General features: G+C 38.3%; 2 protein-coding genes across 2 annotated transcripts; one reads left to right on the plus strand and one right to left on the minus strand.

Annotated features, from left to right (window-relative positions):
* Positions 1–4,847: 4,847 nt before the first annotated feature.
* LOC111891409 (probable serine/threonine-protein kinase At1g54610) lies at positions 4,848–8,072 on the plus strand. The gene is made up of 7 exons (XM_023887462.3): positions 4,848–5,432; positions 5,618–5,902; positions 5,983–6,300; positions 6,560–6,781; positions 6,864–6,958; positions 7,301–7,406; positions 7,621–8,072. Exons 1-7 carry the CDS (start codon positions 5,001–5,003, stop codon positions 7,966–7,968), a joined length of 1,806 nt encoding a protein of 601 aa, XP_023743230.1. The 5' UTR covers positions 4,848–5,000; the 3' UTR covers positions 7,969–8,072.
* Positions 8,073–8,089: 17 nt separating this feature from the next.
* LOC111891410 (protein S-acyltransferase 8) lies at positions 8,090–10,844 on the minus strand. The gene is made up of 5 exons (XM_023887463.3): positions 10,425–10,844; positions 9,494–9,679; positions 9,040–9,345; positions 8,726–8,959; positions 8,090–8,638 (listed from the first exon to the last, which is right to left on the minus strand). The coding sequence occupies exons 1-5, from the start codon at positions 10,461–10,463 to the stop codon at positions 8,306–8,308; spliced, it is 1,098 nt and encodes a 365-aa protein (XP_023743231.1). The 5' UTR covers positions 10,464–10,844; the 3' UTR covers positions 8,090–8,305.
* Positions 10,845–24,985: the final 14,141 nt, after the last annotated feature.

A 24,985-nucleotide genomic window follows, 5' to 3' on the forward strand; every position in this document is an offset into this window, starting at 1 on the left:
ATGCAGAGGACTTTTGAGTCATGCATGAACTCCAAACTGTAGATCTATCCTTCCCAAGCCTATTCCTCACGTAAAGTTGCAAACTTTACGTGTAGAGAAGGAGATCTAGGCAAAATACACCATAAACTAGGGTTTAAGGCAAAGAGGCTCCATAATCAACTCAAGGGCAGATACTTTATGCTTCTCAAGACCATAATATGCCTAGATCTGAAGTAGTAACTTCAGATCTGGCTTCTAACTCAAAAGGGGTAGCTAATCATGGCTAAAAGCCCCCAAAACTCACAACCATACTAGATCTAAAGGAGGGAAACGACTTAACTCAGAAAGTTTCCCCAAATCTTCAGATCTAAGGCCAATCCTTGAAGCTTCAATGATTCCCCTTCTTCTTCTTCCTTTAAATCACTCAAAGATGGCTTGGAAGCTTGAATGGGCAACAATGGGGCTTAGGGTTCGATGTTCTGGGTGAAAGAGGCAGTAAAGGAACCTTAGGGGAGAGAATGAGACGTTTAAATAGGCTCCAAGTCCCGAATTTAGGGTTTTCCTCGCACAGACCAGACTCGCCGAGTCCCCTTGGCCAGCTCGCCGAGTCGGTCACTTACTCCTCGACCCGGATACCGTTCGGACTCGCCGAGTCTCCCCTTAAAGTTAGGGTTTTCTTTCCTTTCTTGACCTTCAAAACTTTGGGTGTTACACTTCAACACTATCTTCCTGTTCGCACCAGAAACTGGAACCCAAACCCGACCACACCGGGTCAACAACCCCCGACTGTTGGTGACAAACATGTCGATTTCGCCCCTGATCCTCTCCTGCTTCCAGTTCTCCTTCCTAACTCCCTCTGCCTGTGCCTCTCTGATCAAATCCAAAAGTAGGGAATCAACGAATATCCTCATACACATATCCCCAGCTGAAGATCCAACCGACTTGCGGCACAAGACATCCGCTACCACATTCGATTTACTCGAATGGTAAACGATCTCACAATTATAATCGTTGACCACGTCCAGCCACCTGCGTTGCTTCATGTTCAGGTTTGGATGGTCCATAAGACATCGCAAACTCTTGTGATCCGTGTAAACGGTACAACGGACCCCACATAGATAATGTATCCAAATCTTGAGGGCAAACACCACTGCCCCTAACTCCAGGTCACAAGTAGGATATCTCGCCTCATGCAGCTTCAGTTTCCACGAAGCATAAGCAATCAATCGTCCCCATGCACAACCGGGTGAAGTACATACCAAATATAGTTACGGGCTTAAACACTACTCCAATAGCCTCTACATAAGAACCACCCCCAAACCAGTGATGGATGGATCAGAAAATACCATGAAATCCTCGACACCCTCTAGAAAGGTCAACATTGGGGACTCACATAACCTTTGTCCCAATGTCTGAAAAGCAATCTGCTGCTCAGGGCCCCATCGAAAATCCACTCTCTTCCTCGTCGGATGAGTGAGGGGTATTGCGATCTTGGAGAAGTCCCGAATAAATCTCCGATAATATCCCGCAAAACCCACGAATCTCCTAATCTTTGAGGGATATTTCGGAACCTCCTACTGCATCACAGCCTCGATCTTTGCCGGATCGTCGAAAATCCTATCCTGGTTAACGAGATGTCCTAGGAACTTGACCTCTCGTAACGAAAACTCACACTTCGAGAACTTGGCATACAACCATTCCCGCCTCAACACCCCCAAAAGCTCTCGAAGGCGCTCCTCGTGTTACTCTCTGGTCTTGGAATACACAAATATATCATCAATGAACACAATAATTGATCGATTGAGCATCGGCTTGCATACCCGATTCATCAAATCCATAAACACTGCAGGCGCATTGGTGATCCCAAATGGCATCACCACGAGCTTGTAATGCCCTTAATGAGTCTGAAACACAGTCTTCTCCACGTCCTCCTCTCTCACCCTCACCTAATAATACCCCGACCACAAGCCGATCTTGGAGAACTAAGATGCACCTTGCAAAGGACCCTTAGAGGCCATAAGGTTGCCAAGTTTATGGATCTCTTCCATGAAAACTGATGGGTTATGAGCATTCTAACACCCCTAAGTGTACATGCAACCCTAGAAAACATTGGATCTATGTTTGTCTAAAATACATGCAAAATATGATTTCCAAGGTTCATAATCCTATCTAGCATACATGGGGAACTTTTAATCTAAATGATGGCTAGAATTACATACTTTGTAGTTGATTTGATTCCTTGAAAACCTTGAGAGCCTAGCACCCCAAGTGTGATGCCTCAAATGCTTCACACAACACCAAATGCTTCGGAATAACCTTAGAGTATGTATAACACTTGTATAAATCGGCTTGCCCTCTCTTGTTCTTAGTGTGTACCCGATTTTGGTGTGCATCATGTTCTTTATATAGTGTGTCACATCTAGGGTTACACCATGTAAACCCTAATGTGACATGACTCTTCATTTCCATGACCCATGGGTTTGTAACTCCCATGGAGCATCCTATGGGTTTAACCCAACTTGATAATCCATGGAGCCTTTAGCCCACTATATAAGTTATGGATGATTTACATAATCAACCTATATATTTAATTAGTTATCTTCTGATCACTTAATTATTTCCAAATTAATTCTTGATCAATACTAATTAAATAATACTATTAATATATTAGAACTTATAATATAGTAATAAACCACAAGTGTAATTCCTCTCATTAAGTCTATCCAAATGCATGATGCCATGTGGACCATGCCGGGTCGGGTCAAGTACATACCAAATATAGTTATGGACTTAGATACCTTATCCAACAAAAACTTCCACAATCATGAAATAAAAGGGACAAGAACCTAGATCTAGTAACTTAAGCTCCTAAAGGTTGAATCTTGGACACTTACAAAAGTCCAGAATGTACACAAGATGATGATGATGAAGCCTCCTTGCTAAACCAACACTCTAGAACTTCTTGTTGTTGTTGTTGTTGTTGTTGTTGTAGCCACTAAAACACCAAAATGGATCCAAAACCACCAAGGGGGATTAGGTTTAGGGTTTTTTGAATTGGAGGGAGGTGGAGGTTGAGAAATGAACCCTAAAACCGAGTTAAGGGGGATTAAATACGTGGGAAAACCTAAAAGTTTGTGGATGTGGGCTACATCAGCTCTCACATCGTGAGCATCCTTGGCTCACATCGCGAGAAAGGTACTGATACGCGATCCTTCTTTGGTTTGTCACGTCATAACCACCTATGGCTCACGTCGTGACACTCAGTTTTCCCCCAATTTGTCTTCAGTTTCAAATGATCATAACTTCATTGTTTTAACTCCGATTCTAACGTTCTTAATATCATTGAAAGTTCTTGAAGAGCTCTACAACTCTATCTTATTACTTAGGCTCAACACATGCCGAACTTATAACCTTAGCCTTTCGCAAACGGCCCTACACATAATTGCCCCCAGCACAACCTCGGGTCCAAATACAAAATTTCCAAGCCTTGGTCCCATTGCCAACAATATCATCTTCCAATAAGGCCTAAACCTTACTTCTTCAAAGCCCCAAATCCTACACATAACCGAATTACAGTCCACGATCCTGAATCACAGAACGATATAACCGACTTACACTTACATTCCTAATTTATCCTTGAGTGTTATATATATAAGTTAATCGTGTGATAATGATATAATCTCAACACACATAGATATGATCCAAAGACAAAACAAATTCTCAAAATACGTTGCAAAGCTAGTTAGGCATTTTAGATGTCAGATATTCTTTTTCCTTAATCGCTACCTCAAATTGATAGCTAGTTCTAGTTTTGTGGAACATGTTAAAATGTATAATTTATTTCTTATTTTCATAATGTATCACTCCTCGTAAAAGAACATGGAAATAACTATGTACTTTTAAAAAAAAAATCAAGGTTCCTACTTTGAGATGAAAGACCTTGGCATCATAATTTATTTTCTTGGTTTTAAGGTTCTCTATCGAATCCTCGAGTGTTTATCTATGTCAGGAAAATACATCTCCGACCTTTAATCTAGAGCATGCATTAGACACAACTAGTTTTCTTCAAACACATTTAGATCATAATATTCGCTTAGCTACTCTTATACTTCGAGCTCCAAGTTTGCATAGCCAATTAATTGGCTCTCTAATAGTATACCTTGCACTTTCTCATTTGGATTTTGCTTATAACATGCACATGGTTGGTCAATTCATGGTCGCCCTTAGCTTTAATCGTTACTCGTCAATGTAATTATGTATCATATTGTATCTTAAGGGGACACTATTTCTTGGTATTCATATCTCCTCTAACATCATATATATGATCCTTAGGGCTATTCCAATGCTAACCAAGATGGAGACTTGACATATCTTTGCTCCAATATCGGGTGTTGACTGTATGTATAACTATAAGTTGTTCCTCATATTCTTGTACTTTGAAATTTTCAATCTTTTATCGAAATTTTCATCACTTGAAATACGCCTAAAGTCGATGGAAAGGCAAGTTGTTGTCCCATTAACTTGGTGTATTCGAAAGTTGTCTAACGTACTTGGACCATATATACCAATAAACTTATTATTATAAGTTGTTCGAGATAGTTACTAGCAGCCAAACAAATCACCAAAAATCTAAAATATAAATGTTTTGAACTACTTAATTATAAAGAACCATTATCATAGAGGCAAAATGAAACAAGCACTACACTTTAAAAAATTAAACGATTTTAAACAAAAACAAAAAAGAGCATCACATCGAATCACTCTCCTTTTGACACGTGGTTTAAGTTATCTTGGATGTATTATAGAAAAAGGTAATCTTATGGCCGGCAACCGGCGGCCACATGGTCAACTTTTCATTCTAACCCCTCGAAACCAAATAAAACGCCTGCATTTGTTTCATCTCCTTTGAACCAAATATTTTGTCTTCTGCAACTCCTTTTTCTTGTCAATGTCACCTTCAATCCACCACCAAACAGTCTGTCAAACATCAATTAAACAACCATAACATAGTTTTCTCCAATATGGGTTGTGCTCCTACAAAGCCCTTGTTGGATACATCCCATCAGGGTCTCCACAAATTGAAAATGGAAAATGGGTACGTTAGAGGTGGATCAAGAAAGTCAGTTTCCGGCGGCCGGAATTTGAGCAGCTCCGGCGGCAGTAGCAGCAGCACTGGTAGCCGGAAGGAGAAGATGCTCATGAATGGTAAAGAAGGGAAGGAGGCTGGAAGTACTGTTAGGAGCACAGGTAGTGGTGGTACTAGTAGTAGTGGTGGTGGTCGTGGCGGCAGTGACGGTGGTGTGGTGACGCGGAGGAGCAGTGTGTCACCGAAGCTTGATAATTCCGATGAGTTAGTTGATGGGTGGCCGAAATGGCTCACTGATAATGTCCCAAAAGATGCTCTTGATGGATTGATCCCTAAGAGTGCTGACGCTTATGATAAGCTTGATAAGGTCACCACCATATCTCACTTTTTCTTTGATAATTATAAACTTATAATGCATGCATATGGTATCCATACGTCCACAATGATTATGGATTATGGATGTAGGAAACGTAAAAACTAAAAAACACACTTGTACTTTTGCAATTTTACCGATTTAGCTGCTTAATTAGTATAGTTTTGTTCGTGTTATAGGTGGGATCGGGGACTTATAGCAATGTGTACAAGGCTCGAGATCGAAAAACCAAGAAAATTGTGGCTCTCAAGAAAGTTCGTTTTGACACTTCTGAACCTGAAAGTGTAAAGTTTATGGCACGAGAGATCATGATGTTAAGGAAGCTTGATCATCCCAATATTGTGAAGCTTGAAGGTTTAGCAACATCACGAATGCAATACAGCTTATATCTAGTATTCGACTATATGCAAACCGATTTATCAAGGATTATTTCTCGACCCGATGAACGGCTTACTGAGCCTCAGGTTCGATCTTTTTATTGCATAAATATCTTCGTCCTAACGGATGTTAATCTTTTTTCTTCTATAACACGTATCGTTTTCAGGTGAAATCATATATGCAACAATTGCTTTCGGGCCTTCAACACTGTCACGAAAGAGGGATTTTGCATCGAGATATTAAGGGTTCGAATTTATTGATTGATAGAAATGGGATGCTAAAGATAGCCGATTTTGGGCTTGCAAACTATTACAATCCAAAAAGACCTGTTGCCCTCACAAACCGAGTTGTGACACTTTGGTATCGAGCCCCCGAGTTGTTGCTAGGTACGACTCATTACGGTCCAGCTATCGATCTTTGGAGTGCCGGATGTCTCTTGGCAGAAATGTTTGCAGGAAGGCCTATTATGCCCGCAAGAACCGAGGTCAACTCAAACCATCCGAATCTTGATTTCACACAAAGAAATATTTTCGGAAGTAGAATCTTCGAGATTCTACTTCCGAACAGAATCCAACAAAATGTTGGATTCTGATATGAGATAGAGTCGACCTCATGTAAGGTCGACTCTACTTTATATTTAGTCAAGAGCAGAAACCAAATAAAACATTTTGCGGATTTCATGGTTGATGAATTGATATTTGCATTAAGTTTGTAGATCATAATGTAAGTTTATTCGCATTCAGGTTGAACAACTTCACAAGATTTTCAAGCTTTGTGGGACACCGCCCGAAGATTATTGGAAGAAATTGAAGTTATCGACGACGTTTAGACCACCACATTCATACAAATCGAATCTTCGAGAAGCTTTTAGAGACTACCCGAGATCGGCATTGGGACTTTTAGCCATTCTTCTTGCTCTAGATCCAGTGTTTCGTGGTTCGGCTAGTTCTGCCCTCCAACACGAGGTAAACACAAAACCAAACTCTTTTGTTTTGACCTTAAAATCTATATGTTAGAATCTAAAAAGAAACTATTCGATGATTGTAGTTCTTTCACACAAGCCCATGGGCTTGTGATCTTAGTGGTTTGCCCGTGGTTAAAGTAGACGATGATGATTTGGCTCAAACAAACGAGCCACGAAAGTAAGTTCATCGAACCTTGACATGTTGAGTTTAGAAAATGAATGTTGCTTCCTTTTAACTTAATAGACTTAATAGACTTGATGAGAACACAACTTAATCCAATAAGCTATATATAAATGTTCCTTTTTAGCTAATACAAAATTAAAAAAAAATGAATAGGGAAAGTTAGAGAAATGAATGTGAGATAACTTATTTCAACAAATTTACCTTATTTATCTAATTTTTCCATATCTTAAAGCATGTCGTTATTTTCTCAAATATGTTGTCAACGTCATTTGTTCAAACAAGACTTAATTGGGTAAAAAAGTAAATAAGGCCTTAATAATATGATTTTTGGAGCAGGATTAGGAAGTCGAGGACGCGACAAAGGTCTAGAACTCTGAAAGAGCAACGAAAAAAGGATCAAACTACCGAAAATCCAAACGTAGATTCGGCTGCTCCAAAAGAGGTACATTATTATATTTGCACCTCTTATTGCTCCTTCAAGCCACAATCATTAGAAATGCATAACACTTATAACACTGGTGTTCACTAGACTTATCATGAACCAGGCCCAAGCCTCTTGGGCCTGGTTCAACTTCATCTTCAAGTTCATCTTCAGTTCTCTATGCAGCTCATTTAATTATATATAATTACAATCATTCGTCTCTCATGTTTTGTAGGAAGCCGAAAAGAAGCAAGAAGTCGAGATAAAAATCGATGAGCTTGTGATAACCAAAACAAGCCCGTTTTCGCATCGTGGGGGCCCAAGCCCAACCAAAGAAACCCTAGCTCCTCTACCCTCTCCAGACAATTTATACCAACGCTACAGAAGACAAATGAGTGAATCACACCCTAATGCAAAAATGAACATCAAGAATCGGCCCCCATTACCCGGTGCTAAAAGATTATCTGACAAATACGGTGGCATGATTGATGAGCATCTGACTCATGTTCCAAGATCCTCTTCCACAAGAGAATATCGAAACATGGATCAAAGAAAACTCGACTTCAATCTACACGATGATTAGATTGATATATACAACACCATGATACTATTTTTAGTTTTTGTTATTTGAATTCGTTATTTCTATCTTCTTCCCTTATATTTTTACATAAAACGACTAATTTATAACAAAACTACAAATACACTTCAATTCCGATTTTAAAGACCGGACCAAAACTTAAATAGTTAATATACACAAAGAATGAAGCCAGATCCACAAGAACACACCAATACACCATTACACAAACACACCAATGTAGACTCAAAATGACAATTTTACCCCTCTCGGAAACATGTACACCATCCACACACCCTTGTAAGTTTTAACAAGCTATGAAAGGATTGAAATGTAAAAATGGAGGTTAAAGTTCAATGGAATCATTCCCTCTGCTGCGTATTTCTGATTCAATATCTTCAATGTTATGACGTTGTGAGATCTTTAAAATATCTCCTCCAAAATCAAGATCATCTTCTACCTTCATGCGGCGATTCTCCGGCGCACCACCATCATCGGTGCCGGAATCCCGGACGGTGGTTGGCGGTGGCCGGTGGACTTCTTCTTGGACAGGAGCCCGGAACTTGTTCTTTGATGGCTTTATCTTTGTGCAGAAAACTTCAAGGAAGTTGTTTATGCAACCACGATTATAAACATTGTATCTGTTGTCTGATCTGTATCTGAAGTTTTCATACGTTGTCTGAAAATAAAAAAAAAATAAAAATAAAAATGAAATACTCGTGAAAATGGAATTATAAATGATCTGAAAAGTGATTATGTGAGTAACCTGGTTTGAAGAGATGAGGTAAAGATGAAAGCCAGTAAGGCCACCAACAAACCAAAGTGAGATGAAACAATAAGCCATTAACACAACTGATGCAGGAGACTCTTGCATGGCTTTCCAAACAGTTCCCTTCTCATCTCTCATCAAAATCTTGATGTATAAAGCCGACATTGAGAATATGTAGATGCAAAGAAGTGTTGAGGAAGACACGAATAAAAAAAAGAAACGATAATTTCGCTGGATCACAACATAAACCATTAGTTTCATGAAAAAAGAAAAAAGAAATGATGGAAAGTATAATGACACTGAAATCATACCAATCCGATGCATTGGCCCACCCAAGGGCAATGATGATCAAAGCGCTCAACACAATTGTTACAAATGGAACAATGAGAGCAACGAGGAGGGCGATAAAGCATGCATGTGTCACAGTATTTGACTTTGACCGAAACCCCGTTGACCATGACTTCTTTTGTTCGCGGGAATTGTAAAGTCGGTGTTTGTCTTTCTCCACTTTCTTGTGATATTGATGTCTCGTATCGAAATTCTTCCTCCGGTGGATGCAAGTTCCGCGGTATAATCCCCGGATCACGCGCCGATGTAAGCAGAAGAAGCACCAAATCCTACCAAAATCAACATGTCATCAGGTCGGTCACAACATGACATGACAGGTTGTACTGTGTTTGACATGACACTGTCTGAAAATGACATGACAGGTTGTACTGTATAATGAGACAAATTTAGTGCGAGGTGAGGGTTAAAAGGACTAACGTAGATTGTAAATACGATTGCTGCCACAATGATGGCGTATCCTGCATTATATGATGGGAATTCATGGCGAAGATGTCTTCCAACAAATATACAAAAAATAGCAACGGGAACAATGATCATTGAAAAGGAGGCGAGAAGAGACTTGGCATCTGGACCGAATATCAATCTCCCTCCAAGAAAGAATTTCTGAAAAGAAAAAAGAGAAATTATGATATTTTAAATAAATGCAAAAGACCCAAATTGGAAAGTTGTTACGTATTTTTATTGAAGGGTATGAAACAAATATAGAAACATATTTACCCAACTATGTGTGAAATGAAATCTAGTGTTTGGGTATCATATCAATTAATGTATGATACTAAAATTAGAAATTGTTATTATATTTCCATTTTAGTTGGATTCTTTCTAGGTGAATAAATTGAATGTGGCTTATGGCTTGATTTTGACCTAAGCAAGAGGTCAATGAAACATAATTTAGAGAGAAGTTGTTTTGTTATATAGATTGTATTTTCTTTTTATGTTACAAACAAGGAAGATCAGAACGATGATTCTCTTTTATGGTTACCATAGATAGTGATTTTGTAGCTACAAAGTTGATCTTTTGTAAGTACTCATATCATTATGTATCATGAAATAAGAAACTTATGAGCCAATAATATCTGATATATAAAATGCCAAGAAAACATGTTTAAGCAGCATCAATCATGTATATTGCACATGGGGACAAGTCGAACCCTAAGGCCTAACCAAATAATCAACAAATGCAATCAGTAGCCTCGATTTCAATCAACAGAATAGGGGAAAAGTAGATTTTAATTCATCATCGCTAAACAAAAGCAATCCCACGAAATCATTCAAATAAACAGCAAATCTGAAGCTAACGCAGATTACCAAAAACCAAATAAGTCAAAATCGAAATTTGAAATCTTACATTTCTCCCTTTCCAGACTTCGTAAACCCTCTTCGCCATGTGAAATCAAAAACCCAACTCGTAGGACAATTATGCGGGTAAAGAATAGAATATCTGGAACTTATTACAGCTCATAGTTCCCTGTTCTTTCCGCAAGACCCACAAATGGAAAACTTCAGTAGATAGTTTAGATAGCAGAGGGTTATTTCGAGAAGGGGGAAAAGTTAGTAATTTAGTGTGACGAAAGGGTTTTGTCAGTGGTTTAGGATCTGAAAGAGGGAGGAGATGGTCGCCGTCGTCGTGGTGGCGGTTTTGCGTATTGAGGGCATGTTTAATGGGGGGAATGTTTTGGGAAAGCAGCTTATTTTTCTAGAAACAAAATCCCTCTCTCATGTACTTACTATTCACTCTGCAAATTACAAGTCGTTCCCTTGCTGTAATGACTAATCAATTTTGGCTTTTTGTTTATGCTAAGTATATGGCTAAAGGGCTTATGAGTTTTGACCATGTTTATAGATGATAAATAGACAAATATGTCTGGTTTAGTTACTATTTTCTTTTAAGAAATAGTCAAAATTGATCTAATCATCAAAATATTCATCAATTTTTTAACTATTATTTGTGAATTGATGGTCTCTTTATGAAATAATGACCTCATCTTCAAAATGTTGTTTTTGAATTTATGAAATGATCAATAAATATGTGTTTTTTAGTATAATTATAACTAGTTAGGCAATATTACTTCCAACCTACCCGTTTATGTATAAATTCAGCTAATGATATTAATTCTCACCTACAACCTTATTTGAATACTATATAATATGTTTTAATATTAACATTCTTTTATTTACTGTAAAACAAATTCATATGGAGTTGGTGTTTGGCGTTGTGACGATGAAGATTGTTATATTTGTTCCGATATAACCTCCTTTCCTTGTGGCATGAATGAACTGTGACCGGCTAATATGTTTGATTACATATTTAAAGTGACGATGCAAGTTGAAAAGCCAACCAAAAGAACTCATAAAGGAGTTGTATACTTAAGGAAAGTGTAGAAGTTCTCTCCTTATAAATCCAATAGAAAGCTTGGCAAGAAATTTTATCAAAAAACTCTCATTTTATTGATTTAACCATTCAACACATGTTTCGAAAACGAAAAAGAACCACAATATGGTAATAGAAACTACATCAAAATACTTTTTTTTACACAAAATACTTTTTTTACACTACATTAATTGAGTAGCATCTTCCACTTTAACAAGCCTTTAATAGAGTGGGTAGGATCGTCCAATCCCTCATCTTCTAATGATTTTCATCCAAATAGATTTAACAATAATTTCATATAAGGAATCACAAATAAGGAAAAAGACATATTCAACATCCACATCCATCCGTCTCTCCACCAAACTTACTCTAGTAGGTACTCATTCTAATTGCAACTTCCAAGGCAAAATATTCAACTTCATAAGAACAAAAAAGTTCCATCTTCTAGGGACATTGTTGATGGCAAAGGTATCATTATCTAAAAATGGACTTGCTAAACCATTACCTAAATTCCATTATGGTCTGAATTTCATATCTGTTTTTTCAGATTAATTTGAAGAGAAACCAAGTTTTTCCCTTCTAATATTTTTGTCCACTTGTCACCATTTAACGATCGTGACCACCTAGACCACGATCCATTTCGTAGTATGCATACTAGATGGTCTGGAAAGTGGAGGCCAGTGATGGCCCAATAAATAAAATTGTAACACCGTAAAAATTTAAACAATTTTTCACATTTTAAAAACCAGATAATTTCATTCACATCCACATTTTAAAACATTGTATCATCATTATCTCAATACAAAACCCCAAGATCAAAACATATGAACTCTAGTGTGCGTGTGTACGAGTCATGCCGACGCCTTCCCGCGATCATCACTGGTACCTGAAACACCACACATAACACTGTAAGCATAAATGCTTAGTGAGTTCCCCAAAATACCACATAAACACATATCAGCCACTTAAGGCTGCAACTCTGTTGACCCTTTGGTCGAAATCTCTATGGGACCCTCTTGGTCCCATAACTCTGTGGACCCACTGGTCCTAATTCTATAAACTATGAATCATGCATATCACATATCACAATAAATCACAACACATAATATCATGCAAATACACTGGCATATAACTCTAGAATACTCTGTCACATAACTCTGTTACCACACTAGGTAAAGTATAGTGAGAAGACTCACCTCAGATGTCTCGGTATGTCTCTGACTCGGTAGAAATATGATCTAGCCTCCACCTAATCACACAAAGTAAATATTCTCATAAATATAACTCTCGGGACTAGACTCAACCCTCTCTAGGCAAAAGACCATTTTACCCCTCTATCAGCTCAAAGGCCACATTGTTGACCAAACCCTAAAAGTCAACAAAAGTCAACGGTCAAACTTTGACCCGACTCGTCGAGTGCACTTGGGTGACTCGGCGAGTCTACACGTATCTACTAACTCTTTTAGTCCCGCTTGGCACGTCGAGTTCCTCCCCTTACTCGACGAGTCACACCTGGCATGAATCGCGGGGCCACCCCGACTCAACTCGCCGAGTCTTAAGAACAACTCGGCGAGTTCCACCTTGAACTCCATTCCCCTAACTCTCTCTGAATCACTGAGTTATCTCCCAACTCGGCAAGTCTACTCACTGAGTGATTTACGGGAAACCCTCACCCTACTCGTCGAGTCTGATCTTTGGACTCGGCGAGTTCATGCCATGCACAAACTCCATAGACCTCCTGAGGTCAGATCTGCTCCTTTAATCCATAGATCTGACCTTCCCAAGCATGATAATCACGTAAAGTTCAGACCTTGACACTCATATAACATCTAGATGGTCTAACTTGGTGATTTAGCCCCAAAAATAACATCCTAAGCTCATGGCTCCCAAAATAACTCATAAAGCTCCAAGGGTTAAGGTCTCTGGACCTCTTTGGGTCCAGATCTAAAGCATAAGCTCGAGAAGGGACCAATTGCTCCACATATCCATCCTCTAAAGGGGGTTAGAAAACCCTAACTCTAAGAATCAACACCAAATCTGAAGAAGGTCCGAATAAATACCTCAATATGAAGTCTATGAACTCTGAAGTCACCAGAATCGCACCTCCTTCAGCCTCCTCTTGCCTTGGTCGCCTCTTTCTTGCAAATACACAAACAAAATGATCAAGAATGGCCTCTCCTTCCTCACAAACGATCTAGATCTCTTAGGGTTTCTCTCTGGGGTTTGGTAGCCACAAATGACGGCCCTAAGGGCCTTTAAATAGGTCCCAAACCCAGGAAATTAGGGTTTCATTAAACACCGTGGACTCGCCGAGTCCACTCATGAACTCGTCGAGTCCAACTGTGAACCTGGACACGAATCCGCGACCATACTCGGCGATTCTAAACGCCAACTCGCCGAGTCCCCTCTCAACCTCCAAAAATAAAGGAATAATTAATATACCTGGGAATCCGGGTGTTACAATTCTCCCCCACTAGAATTAGACTTCGCCTTCGAAGTCTCACTCTGCAAACAACTCTGGATGCTGCTCCCGCATCTCACGCTCCGACTCCTAAGTCAACTCTGACCCTTTCCGATGCTTCCATTAGACCTGCACCAAAGGCACCTCTTTGTTCCTCAAAACCTTGATCTTCCGATCCCTAATCGCCACCGGTCTCTCAATATAGGTTAGGCTCGCATCCACCTGAATATCTTCTAATGGTACCACTGCCGACTCATCGGCTATAAACTTTCTCAGCTGCGACACATGGAAAGTGTCATGGATCTGACCCAACTCTGCAGGTAACTCCAAACGGTAGGGTACCCTGCCTACCCTCACGATTAGCTTAAAAGGACCAATATATCGGGGCCCCAACTTGCCCCTCTTCCTGAATCGAATCACTCCTTTCCAAGGAGAGACCTTCAGGAGCACGAAGTCACCGACCTGAAACTCGAGCTCGGACCGGCGCCTGTCCGCATAACTCTTCTGACGACTCTGAGCGGTCAACAACCTCTGTCTGACCTATTGAATCTGCTATGTCGTCTGAAGCACGATCTCAGTACTACCCATCACACGCTGCCCTACCTCTCCCCAGCAAATGGGGGTCTGACACCTCCTCCCATACAACAACTCAAAGGGTGGCATACCAATGCTCGAATGATGGCTGTTGTTGTAGGAAAACTCTGCCAAGGGCAAGTACGTGTCCCAACTCCCGCCGAAATCCAACACACATGCCTGGAGCATGTCCTCGAGCGTTTGAATCATCCGCTCACTCTGCCCGTCAGTCGGTGGGTGGTATGCGGTACTAAAATGCAGTCTCGTACCTAATTCCTCATGAAACTTCTTCCAGAATCTGGAAGTGAAACGTACATCTCGATCTGAGACAATCGAGATCAGCACTCCATGCCGCGATACCACCTCTCTTACGTACATCTCTGCCAACCTCTCCGTGGAACAGCTCTCACTAGGAATCCACAAGCTTCAACCTTCCAAGCACAACTGTTCTTGCTTTCTTCACCAAAATACCCAAAATGGCACCAAAAGAGGTTCAAGGAGAGAGGAGGAGCTAAAATCATGAAGAAGGAGGCTAGAGTTGCTCCCAATGAGCTCTAGATATGATGGAGGCTCATAAAATGCCCTAAAATGCAGACCATTAACCTTAAATACATTGAAAACCCTAAAATTCATGGGCTTGGGCAGTACAACAGCCACCTCGTGACGACCTACTCACCACCTCGTGGTGACCACCAAATTGTGGTGAGCTGTTCACCACCTTGTGGGTGATGGGTTTTCATCCATTTCTATTCTAGCTTCAAACAATGATAACTTCTTCTTTTCAACTCCGTTTTTGGCAATCTTTATATGCACACGAAGTTATTGACAAGCCCCGAAATTCTATCTAATTACATCTGACTTATTGAATACCTAAATTAATAAAAGAGTCCAAATATCGTTTTCCCATTCTACCATTTGGCTCTAAAATACAATTTAAGAGCTTAAATCACTTAACCAATATTATCAATGACTAATAAGGTCTAAAATTTATTCTATTGAAGCCCAAAACCTCAACTCGACCCAATTATGACCCGATATCCCAAAATTAGAAACATCCCGAAACTAGAAATTACATTGACATTTATTGATATGTTTTTTATGTAAAAAGGTATTATAAAAAAAACGATAAAACAAATTTTGTTATAATATAACAAAACAAATAGGTCAATAATGTAATAATGTTTTTAAAAGTAACTTACCAAATTATTGAGTTTTGATATCGTATAAGCTAATAAAAAAAAGTTTTATAAATTGTGTTTTGATATCACATAAGATGATAAAACATTTTTACAACAACAAAAAAACATCAGTTGTTTTACATAAGCAATCCCAAACACCCCTAATTTTGAGTCGACCCGATAAAATTGTTGATGTTGTGCCCGTAACATAATAAAATCCTAAACCTGGTACTACTTTTGGTTGGTGATTTTAGTGCCACCTGACATTTTGTGTAATTAGAACTGACGTGTGAGCTAAGAGGATTATCGTTTGTGCTTAATATTATATGTTTGGTGAATGTAGAGTGCATGCATATATAAGATCGAATTATAAGCCGATATGCCAAAAGGTGGGGGTTAAGGGGATCATACACCCTTGCAGGGTCTTAGGGGTAGCGCCCCTAGCGGGGTCCAAGGGGTAGAGCCCCTGGCGGTGGTCCCACGGGGTTTTGGGCAGTGCCCTAAAAGGTCTTCGGAAATTTGAATTAGCTCCATTATGAAAAATCTGAATTCTAGTGGTGATTATGGTAAGATTGAAAAATCTTTTTAGTTTTGGTAGCCATTAATTATGACATTAATTTCAAGATTTGTCTAACTAATTTAGAAGATTAAACCCTAATCTATCATGCATATATACGACTCCTCATTTTCAGCCGATGACAGAACCCTTTTCTTAACTCTTATTCTTCTCAACGAATACTCAGAATTCTATGGTGATTTGGCTTTTGTTTCTATGCCTGGATAAACAAGTGTCATTTTGGATTATCCTAGACTAGATTTCCCGTAGCCCACGAATAAGGTGGAAATATCAGTTCGGAAAGTGAACTTATACGATCCATCAGGAATCCAGTTCTCCACCATCACCCTAATACAAATTTTCTCTAATAATCGAAATGATATTCTCGTCTAGTGGAGATAGTAGAATCAATCTGCGATTTGACCACAAAGTTCACATAAATTGAAAATTTTGAAGGCAATGATTTTAGGCGCTGACAAAAGAAGATGCATTTCATGCTGGCCATGCTAAAGGTTGCGTATGTACTGAGTACTCCAAGGCCTGAAGTTGTAGAGAAAAAGACATTGGAAGAAACTCAGAGGAGGAACAAGTGGGACAATGATGAATACATCTATAGATGACACATTTTGAATGGTATTGCTAATTCTTTATGTGATATTCATAGTGAGGCTAAAAGTGCAAAGGAGTTTTGGGATACTCTTGAATCATAATACATACTTGAGGGTGCTTTTAGAAAGAAGTTTCTAGTCGGTGATTTGAATAACTATAAAATGGTTGATTCAAGATCTATCATGGAACAATACAACGAACTCCTTCACATTTTGGGTCAATTCAAACTACACAACATGTATATTGATGAAACCATTGTTCTGTCAAATGTAATCGAAAACCTTCCACCATCATGGAAAGACTCCAAACATAATCTTAAACATCAAAAAAGGAGGAACTGTCTATGGTTCAAATTGGTAGTAATTCGCGCATTGAAGATTCCCTTTGTGTGCAAGAGAGTGACAAAAACACATGAAAATTTGAATTTGGATAGCCCTCAATTCTTGTGTTTGAAAACAAAAAAAAGAAATTTGAACAACAAAGGACATGGAAAACGAAAGAATTAATATGTCCCAAATAACTCTAAGCAAAAGGAAAAAGGAATTGGTTTGTTGGAGGTGCTTCAAAGTGGGATATTGCAAGTGTGATTATTGTGTGAATCTTGGCAACAAGAAAAGAGGAAATGGGTCCAAGGACCAAGTGAAAGGAAGTCAATTTCTGACTAACTTTGATAATTCTAATCGAAATTATGTTTATTGTGTTTCACTTATTCCTGAATCATTCTACGTACATGATGATGATGTTGCTTGGTGGATCGATATTAGTGCAACAAACCATGTATGCAAGGATGAACGGTTGTATGCAAGGATGAACGGTTGTTTGGAACATTAACATTGTTTGAACATGGATATGTGTTATACATATGATATGATTCATTTAAACCTATTTGTAGTGTCGGTGTTGTTTATTTAGAATTTACTTCTAGAAAAATAGTTAAGCTTTTTGATGTTTTATTTGTTCCTGGGATTCATTTTGTTAGTGGTAGCTATTTGAATTATGATGGTTTTAAACAAGTTTATGAATTAGATAGGTATATCCTATCTTGAGTTGGGATGTTTATTAGTTTTGGATATTTGAATAATAGAATCTTTCGTTTTAATGTTATTGATAAAGTGTCACATTTTCAAAATTCTGCTTTTATATCATCTTTTTCTTTGAAAATTGATGACTCTATGCTTTGGCATGCTAGAGTGGGTCATGTCAATTTTAAAAGGGTGCATGAAATGTCAAAAGATGGTTTAATTCCACCATTTGACATGAATATGGAAAAATGTAAAACATGCATGCTTACAAAAGTTACAAAACAGCCCTTTCCAAATGTTTCTAGAAAATCGGTTATTTTGGAACTTGTACACAATGATTTGTGTGGTTTCCAATCTACTCCATCATTGGGAAATAAAAAGTATATGGTCACATTCATTGATGATTGTACTCGGTTTTGCTATGTGTATTTGCTTAACGCTAAAAGTGAAGCATTAGAAAAGTTCAAAATATACAAAACCGAGGTGGACTTGCAATTAGGTAATCCAGTTAAATGTATTAGAACTGATTGGGGAGGTGAATATATGGATCCCATATACTTCCAACACTACAAATAATATTACATTTGGTGGCATAGAAAAAGTGTCACTAAAAACCGAAAAAGTGCCACTAATGGCTACCTCGGCAATCAGCGGCACAAAAAAAAGTGCCACTAAAAGCCTTTAGTGGCACTTTCGGGTTGTGTCACTACTGCCTCATTGGATTTAGTGACACTTTTCAATTATACCACTAAAGCTTTTTATGGTTTTAGTGACACTATTTTTATAACACTATTAATTGCTAAAATAAATATTATTTTCATACTTATAGCGACACTTTTTTAACACAAAATTACACTAATAAATTAGGTATGATTTTTTTTTAAATTTTATATTGAATATAAAGCAATAATAATACAATTAAGATTATAAATATAAACATAATATTATTACATCAATTCAAACTTTTCTAAAAACAATATTCTTAATGGTTGAAACACAATTTTTTTTTTCAAAAATTACATCAATGTGAATGTTGTACTAATACTTAAAACATAATACTATTGAACTAAATACTTGTAGCGAAGAAACACGAAAATTGATTGTTTCGAAAATGGTGTAACTACTTAATTTGTGGAAGCCTTGAAGTTATATTCATAATGAAATGTATTTGCTTTTGTGAAGTTAACCAATCCATTCACTCTTGATCCAAAAAATAGTGTAACACCTGCAAGGAGATAAAATTACCATACTATTATAGGCTATTGGATAATATGTTTGTGCATCCAACATAGTCACGAATACATAACCAAGCCAACACAATATATAAAGATAAAGATGATTTCCAAAATTTGCATTAACCATATCAATATGTAAAGTATTATTAAGTCGTGAGACTTTATCTACTAGATCATTCATGTAAATTGCAAGTCTGCAGCAATGCAACTCCGTAACAGAAAGATAGATGCTAATATTAATATTAGTCGACAAACAAATCAAGGAAATAAATCATTCCACATCAAAATGATTAGGAGGGATAGTGAGTGGTTGAAGAACAAACCAAGTCTTATTTTAAGCAAGGATCATTAGAAAGTTTATTGTAATCGTAAACGTATATTGAGAGAAAACATGTAAGTGTAAGTATCTTGAACTGAAGTGGGAATAAATGGAATGCTAAAATACTAAGTTACTAACAATAAAGTATTATGTGATTATTGAAATAAAAACATTGCAAACCTTATTGATAGGGATTTATGTAGCAGATACATCCATTGTACAAATTGTTATTAATCATATAAAGCCTTCTCGGTGTTAAAAGAAAATTATATATTATAGTTTTTATGTTTTATGTGAATAAAAAAGGTTTTTATGGAGATTTTTTTTGAAGGAACTTCTAATTTTTTTCAGCTATGTTAATTAGTGGTGGTGATTCTTTTGTTAAAATGATTTTGATTTTCAATTTTTTTAGTACACTCATCTTATACCCAATTCAAAGGCTTTTAAAATTTCAAAAGTATTACTATAAAGCAAAAAGAGCTAGAAGCCAAAAACATAGACGAGTTCATGTAAAAGATTTAGCTATAATGGCTTACACGGTGGCTACTCTTGTGATTGTAAAAGGTACCGTGAAGATATGGGATTTCCATGACTTAAAGAGCAGTTCATCTGCAATAAAATGTAATCAAACAACAAAAGTTAGAGAAAAAAAAACCATCAGATGTCCTTGTCATTTGATATAAAAAATGAAAGAATACTAACTCACACAGAAAGGATGGTACCTTCCTTGAGTATCTCATTTTATTGTTATATGATAGAATTAAAAGTTATAAGTATGTATTTGGAACTCCAGGTCAGATCCACGTCTATCAACATAACTCTTTTGCCTGCTCTGCGCAGATTTAAATCGGTCACGAACCTGCTGGATCAACTCGATTGTCTTAAGCACCACTTTAGTGCTTCCTATAACTCGATGCCCAACCTCCCCCCAACAAAATGGAGTCCTACACCTCCGACCATATAGCGCCTCAAATGGGGGCCTGTCAATACTAGCATGATAACTATTATTGTATGAAAACTCTGCTACTGGAAGGTTAGTATCCTAACTCCCTCGGAAATCCAATACACATGCCCTAAGCATATCCTTGAGCGTCTGAATCATCTGCTCACTCTGACCGTCGGTCTGGGGGTGGTAAGTAATGCTGAAATGCAATTGAGTACCTAACTCCTCATGAAACTTCCTCCTGAATCTGGAGGTGAAACGAACATCACGGTCCGAGACCACAAATATTGGAACCCCATGCCTGGCCACCACTTCCCACACATGAATTTCTATTAATTTCTCGGCGGAGATACACTCAAAAATTAGAATAAAATATGCACTCTTGGTCAACCTGTCCATAATAACCCAAAGGGAATCTACACCTCGCGTTGTCTTAGGTAGTTTCGTGATAAAATCCATATAGATCTCTTCCTATTTCCACATAGGAATAAGTAGCGGATGCATCTTGCCGTGAGGCCTCTGATGTTTGGCCTTGTCCCAGCACAGTCCTGAAGATTCAAATGCCCGGGTCGAGGTGGAAAAAAGTCCCTTAGGCATTAACATGTAACGAATTAAATTACATATATTGATAGTTTTTAATACGACGATAAACTTTCTAGCAATAAACATAGCAAAATCATAGTATTTTAATGAATAATTACATATCGCAACATTAACCGACTACCCGTGAAGCTCTCTTAGCATTCTTTCACGATTCAACATGACAACATTCATTCATAATTCAACATTCAAGATTTCAACATTTAAGATTTCAAGTATTCAAGAATCATTGAATGATTGAATTAATAATATGACCCAAGGGTATTTTGGGAAGAACATTCCAATTTTTAGTTTTTGACTTAGTTTATGATGGGTTTTAGCCATATGAACATTCCTATGTGCACATGCAAACCTTAATGCTTGGATCTAGGTTTCTCTAATTGAACATACATTAAATCCAAGACTTCTAATGACTAATAAAGTATAATAACAATAAGAAATCAGAATTAGAAGTTTACCTTGAATCACTTGCTTGATCTTCTTGTCCTTGGAGCTTTAGAGTCACAATTGTCACTCCTCTAATGGCTTACAAACACCAACTAGCAAGAGGATGATTTGAGAGAGAGGAGAGAAGATCAAGAATCGGCCAGGGTTTCTTCTTAGAGCATAGGTTCCGATTTCCTTAACACTTAGGGTCTATTTATACTTGTAAGGCTCCTAGGGTTTCACCCCTAAACCCTAATTGGATAACTTAGGCCCTAAGCAATCCAATACCCTAATTGATAAGCTCTTGGACGAATTCTAAGCCTATCCTAAGCCCTAGAAATCGTCCACCCCTTATCTATAAGGGATTATAGCCCAAAGTACAACTATCATACAATTGACAGTTTATGCCCCTTTATTCAATTAATCTCTTTAAGTCACCAAATTAATTCTTAATTAATTTATGACTTATATTAATCAAATAACAATATTATTATTCTTTATATTATTCTCATAATATATTAATAATATTTCTTCTCTCATAATAAATCATCCTGTCAAGTTGCTATGGTGAAGGCAACCCAAAAGGACCATGCACAACCGGGTCAAATACTTGCCTAATAGTTGCAGCCTTAAACACTATTCCAACAGTTTAGGATTCCAACAATGACAACATTCATTCATGATTCAACATTCAAGATTTCAAGTATTCAAAAATCATTGAATGATTGAATCAATAATATGACCTAGGGCTATTTTGGGAAGAACATTCCAATTCTCAGTTTTTGACTTAGTTTAGGATTCCAACAATGACAACATTCATTCATGATTCAACATTCAAGATTTCAAGCATTCAAGAATCATTGAATGATTGAATCAATAATTTGACCCAAGGGTATTTTGGGAAGAACATTCCAATTTTCAGTTTTTTGAGTTAGTTTAGGATTCCAACAACTACAACATTCATTCATGATTCAACATTCATGATTTCGAGTATTCAAGAATCAAGAATCAAGATTTCAAGGAAAACTGATAATGATAAATGACAAAACATTAAAATTGATAAAAACTAAATCTATCAATATAATGTAATTGATAATGATAATTGTCTAATTATCTAATTAATAAACTGTAAAATTAAATTTGATATAATTGTTTACCTGATTGAGTGATTATCAGCCTGATTAGACAACTAGTGATTACAGAATACAATTAAAACCGACTGATACCCTTGGATGTTGTTGTCATTGTTGTTTTCCTGTCTCGCGGAGGCTAAGTTGTCGATCTCCTTTGATGTTGCTGTCGTTGTTGAGTTGTTGTGTCGCTTAGAGGAATAGAGGCTTAGAGCAGAATTGCAGAAGGAGGATTAGTGAATAACAATTTATGAATTGTCGAATTAGTTTTATAACATGGCTGCTCATGCCGCCTTCTGCCTTAGGTGACCCATTAGCAGACTACTTAGTATATTTTACATTGACTTTACTTTGGGTCAAAACTGATATAGTATATTATTACTAAAAAAAATAATATTTTGGGCCCCTAAAAAATGAAGGCCCTGTGCATGTGCACAGGTTACACAGCCTCATCATCGGCACTGCTTGACCTTCCTGCAGGTCAAACACCGCTCGGCAAACCATGCAACCTCCCGCTTTATGCAGGGTCACCAATAAATCAACCTCAGGTCTCGATACATCTTTGTGCCCCTCCGGATGGATAGAAAATTTGGACTTATGTGCCTCCTCTAATATTCTTTACCTCATACCCCTAGACATTGGAACCCAAACTCTACCACACTGAGTCAATAACCCTTAACCATCTCGAACAAACAATGGAATTTCCCCCGAACCCGCTCAATTTTCCAGTTCTCCTTTTTTAAACCCTCCACCCGTGCCTCCTTAATCATATCCAATAAAGGTGAAATTACTGTCATCCTCAAGCAAACATCTCGAATTGGGGCACTTTCGTCTTATGACTCAAAGCATCAGCTACTACATTGGCCTTCCCGAGATGGCGCAAGATCTCACAATCATAATCCTTTACTACATCTAGCCATCTCCTCTGTCGCATATTCAGATTCTGATGATCCATCAAACACTTCAAAATTTTGTGATCAATGAAAATGGTGCATCAGACCCCATACAAGTAATGTCTCCAAATCTTCAGGGCAAACACCACCGCCCCCAATTCTAAGTCATGAGTGGGGTAGTTCACCTCATGGGGCTTCAAATGTCTCAAAGCACAAGCAATCACATGCCCCCTCTGCATCAGAACCGCTCCTAACTGCAAAATAGAAGCATCACAATACACTACAAAGTCATCCAATCCCTCGGGTAGTGCTAGAATCGGGGCCTCACATAATTTTTATCTCAAGGTATCTAATGCCGACTGGTGATCTGGACCCCACCGAAGGGTCACACTTTTTTTGGTCAACCGGGTGAAAGGTACGACAATCTTGGAGAAATCCGGAATAAATCTTTGATAGTACCCTGCAAGACCCAAGAAACTCCGGATCTTGGATGTGTTCTTCGGAACCTCCCAACGCATGACTGCCTCAATTTTAGCTGGATAAACCAAAATATCCTCTTGAGTAATGATGTGCCCCCAAAAATGCACCTCACGTAACCAAAAATCACATTTGATGAATTTGGCATAAAATCTCTCCATCCTCAAGGTCTCCAACACATCCCTGAAATGTTGCTCGTGCTGCTCCTTGGTCTTAGAATAGACCAAAATATCATCAATGAAGACGATCACAAACCAATCCAACATCGGTCTACAAACCCGGTTCATGAGATCCATGAACACCGCTGGAGCATTGGTGAGCTCAAATAACATCACCACAAACTCATAGTGACCATAACGATTCCTAAAGGCCGTCTTCAGTATATCCTCATCCATAATCCTCATCTGGTGATACCCAACCGAAGATCAATCTTGGAAAACCAAGATGCACCCTGAAGCTGGTCAAACAAATCATCAATCCTCGGAAGTGGATAACGGTTCTTCACCGTTAGCTTGTTCAACACTCGATAATCAATACACATCCTGTGTGACCCATCCTTCTTTTTCACGAACAGGATCGATGCTCCCCACTGGGAACTGCCCGGGCTAATAAACCCTCAGTCTAACAGTTCCTGAAGCTGTGTAGACAACTCCTGCATCTCAGGTGGAGCTAAATGATATGGTACCTTGGCTATCAGAGCCACACCAGGCACTAAATCAGAACGGAACTCCACTTGCCTCTCCGAAGGTACCCCTAGAAACTCCTCATGAAATATGTCAGGAAAATCTCGCACAATCGGAACACTGCTCAACTCTAGCATGGCCTCAATCCTCGTGTCTGAAACATAAGCCAAGAACCCAAAATAACCCTGCTGAAGAAGCCTCCTAGCCCTCGCAGCCGGACAGAGAGTTGGCCCATGCGAGGCTCTCTCTTCATGAATAACCAGTTCTCCCCCACTTGGGGTACGAACTCTCACCAGCTGATGCTCGTAGTCTATCATGGCCCTATTGGGCCCTAACCATCCATCCCGATGATCACCTTCAACCCCTGTAAATGAATCAGAACCAAATCGATAGATAACCTCTGCCCGAACACATTTAGAACGTTCCTCCGAAG

Source organism: Lactuca sativa, chromosome 6 (assembly GCF_002870075.4).
Source record: "Lactuca sativa cultivar Salinas chromosome 6, Lsat_Salinas_v11, whole genome shotgun sequence".
NCBI lineage: Eukaryota > Viridiplantae > Streptophyta > Magnoliopsida > Asterales > Asteraceae > Lactuca > Lactuca sativa.

Excerpts from the sequence above, each read along its gene's own strand:
- LOC111891409 (XM_023887462.3), top strand. The coding sequence starts at position 5,001 with ATGGGTTGTGCTCCTACAAAGCCCTTGTTGGATACATCCCATCAGGGT. Across the intron at positions 6,782-6,863 it reads GTTCTGCCCTCCAACACGAG|TTCTTTCACACAAGCCCATG; the intron begins GTAAACACAAAA and ends CGATGATTGTAG. Across the intron at positions 7,407-7,620 it reads ATTCGGCTGCTCCAAAAGAG|GAAGCCGAAAAGAAGCAAGA; the intron begins GTACATTATTAT and ends CATGTTTTGTAG.
- LOC111891410 (XM_023887463.3), bottom strand. The coding sequence starts at position 10,463 with ATGGCGAAGAGGGTTTACGAAGTCTGGAAAGGGAGAAAT. Across the intron at positions 9,346-9,493 it reads CAATCGTATTTACAATCTAC|GATTTGGTGCTTCTTCTGCT; the intron begins GTTAGTCCTTTT and ends TGATTTTGGTAG. Across the intron at positions 8,639-8,725 it reads ACCTCATCTCTTCAAACCAG|ACAACGTATGAAAACTTCAG; the intron begins GTTACTCACATA and ends TTTTATTTTCAG.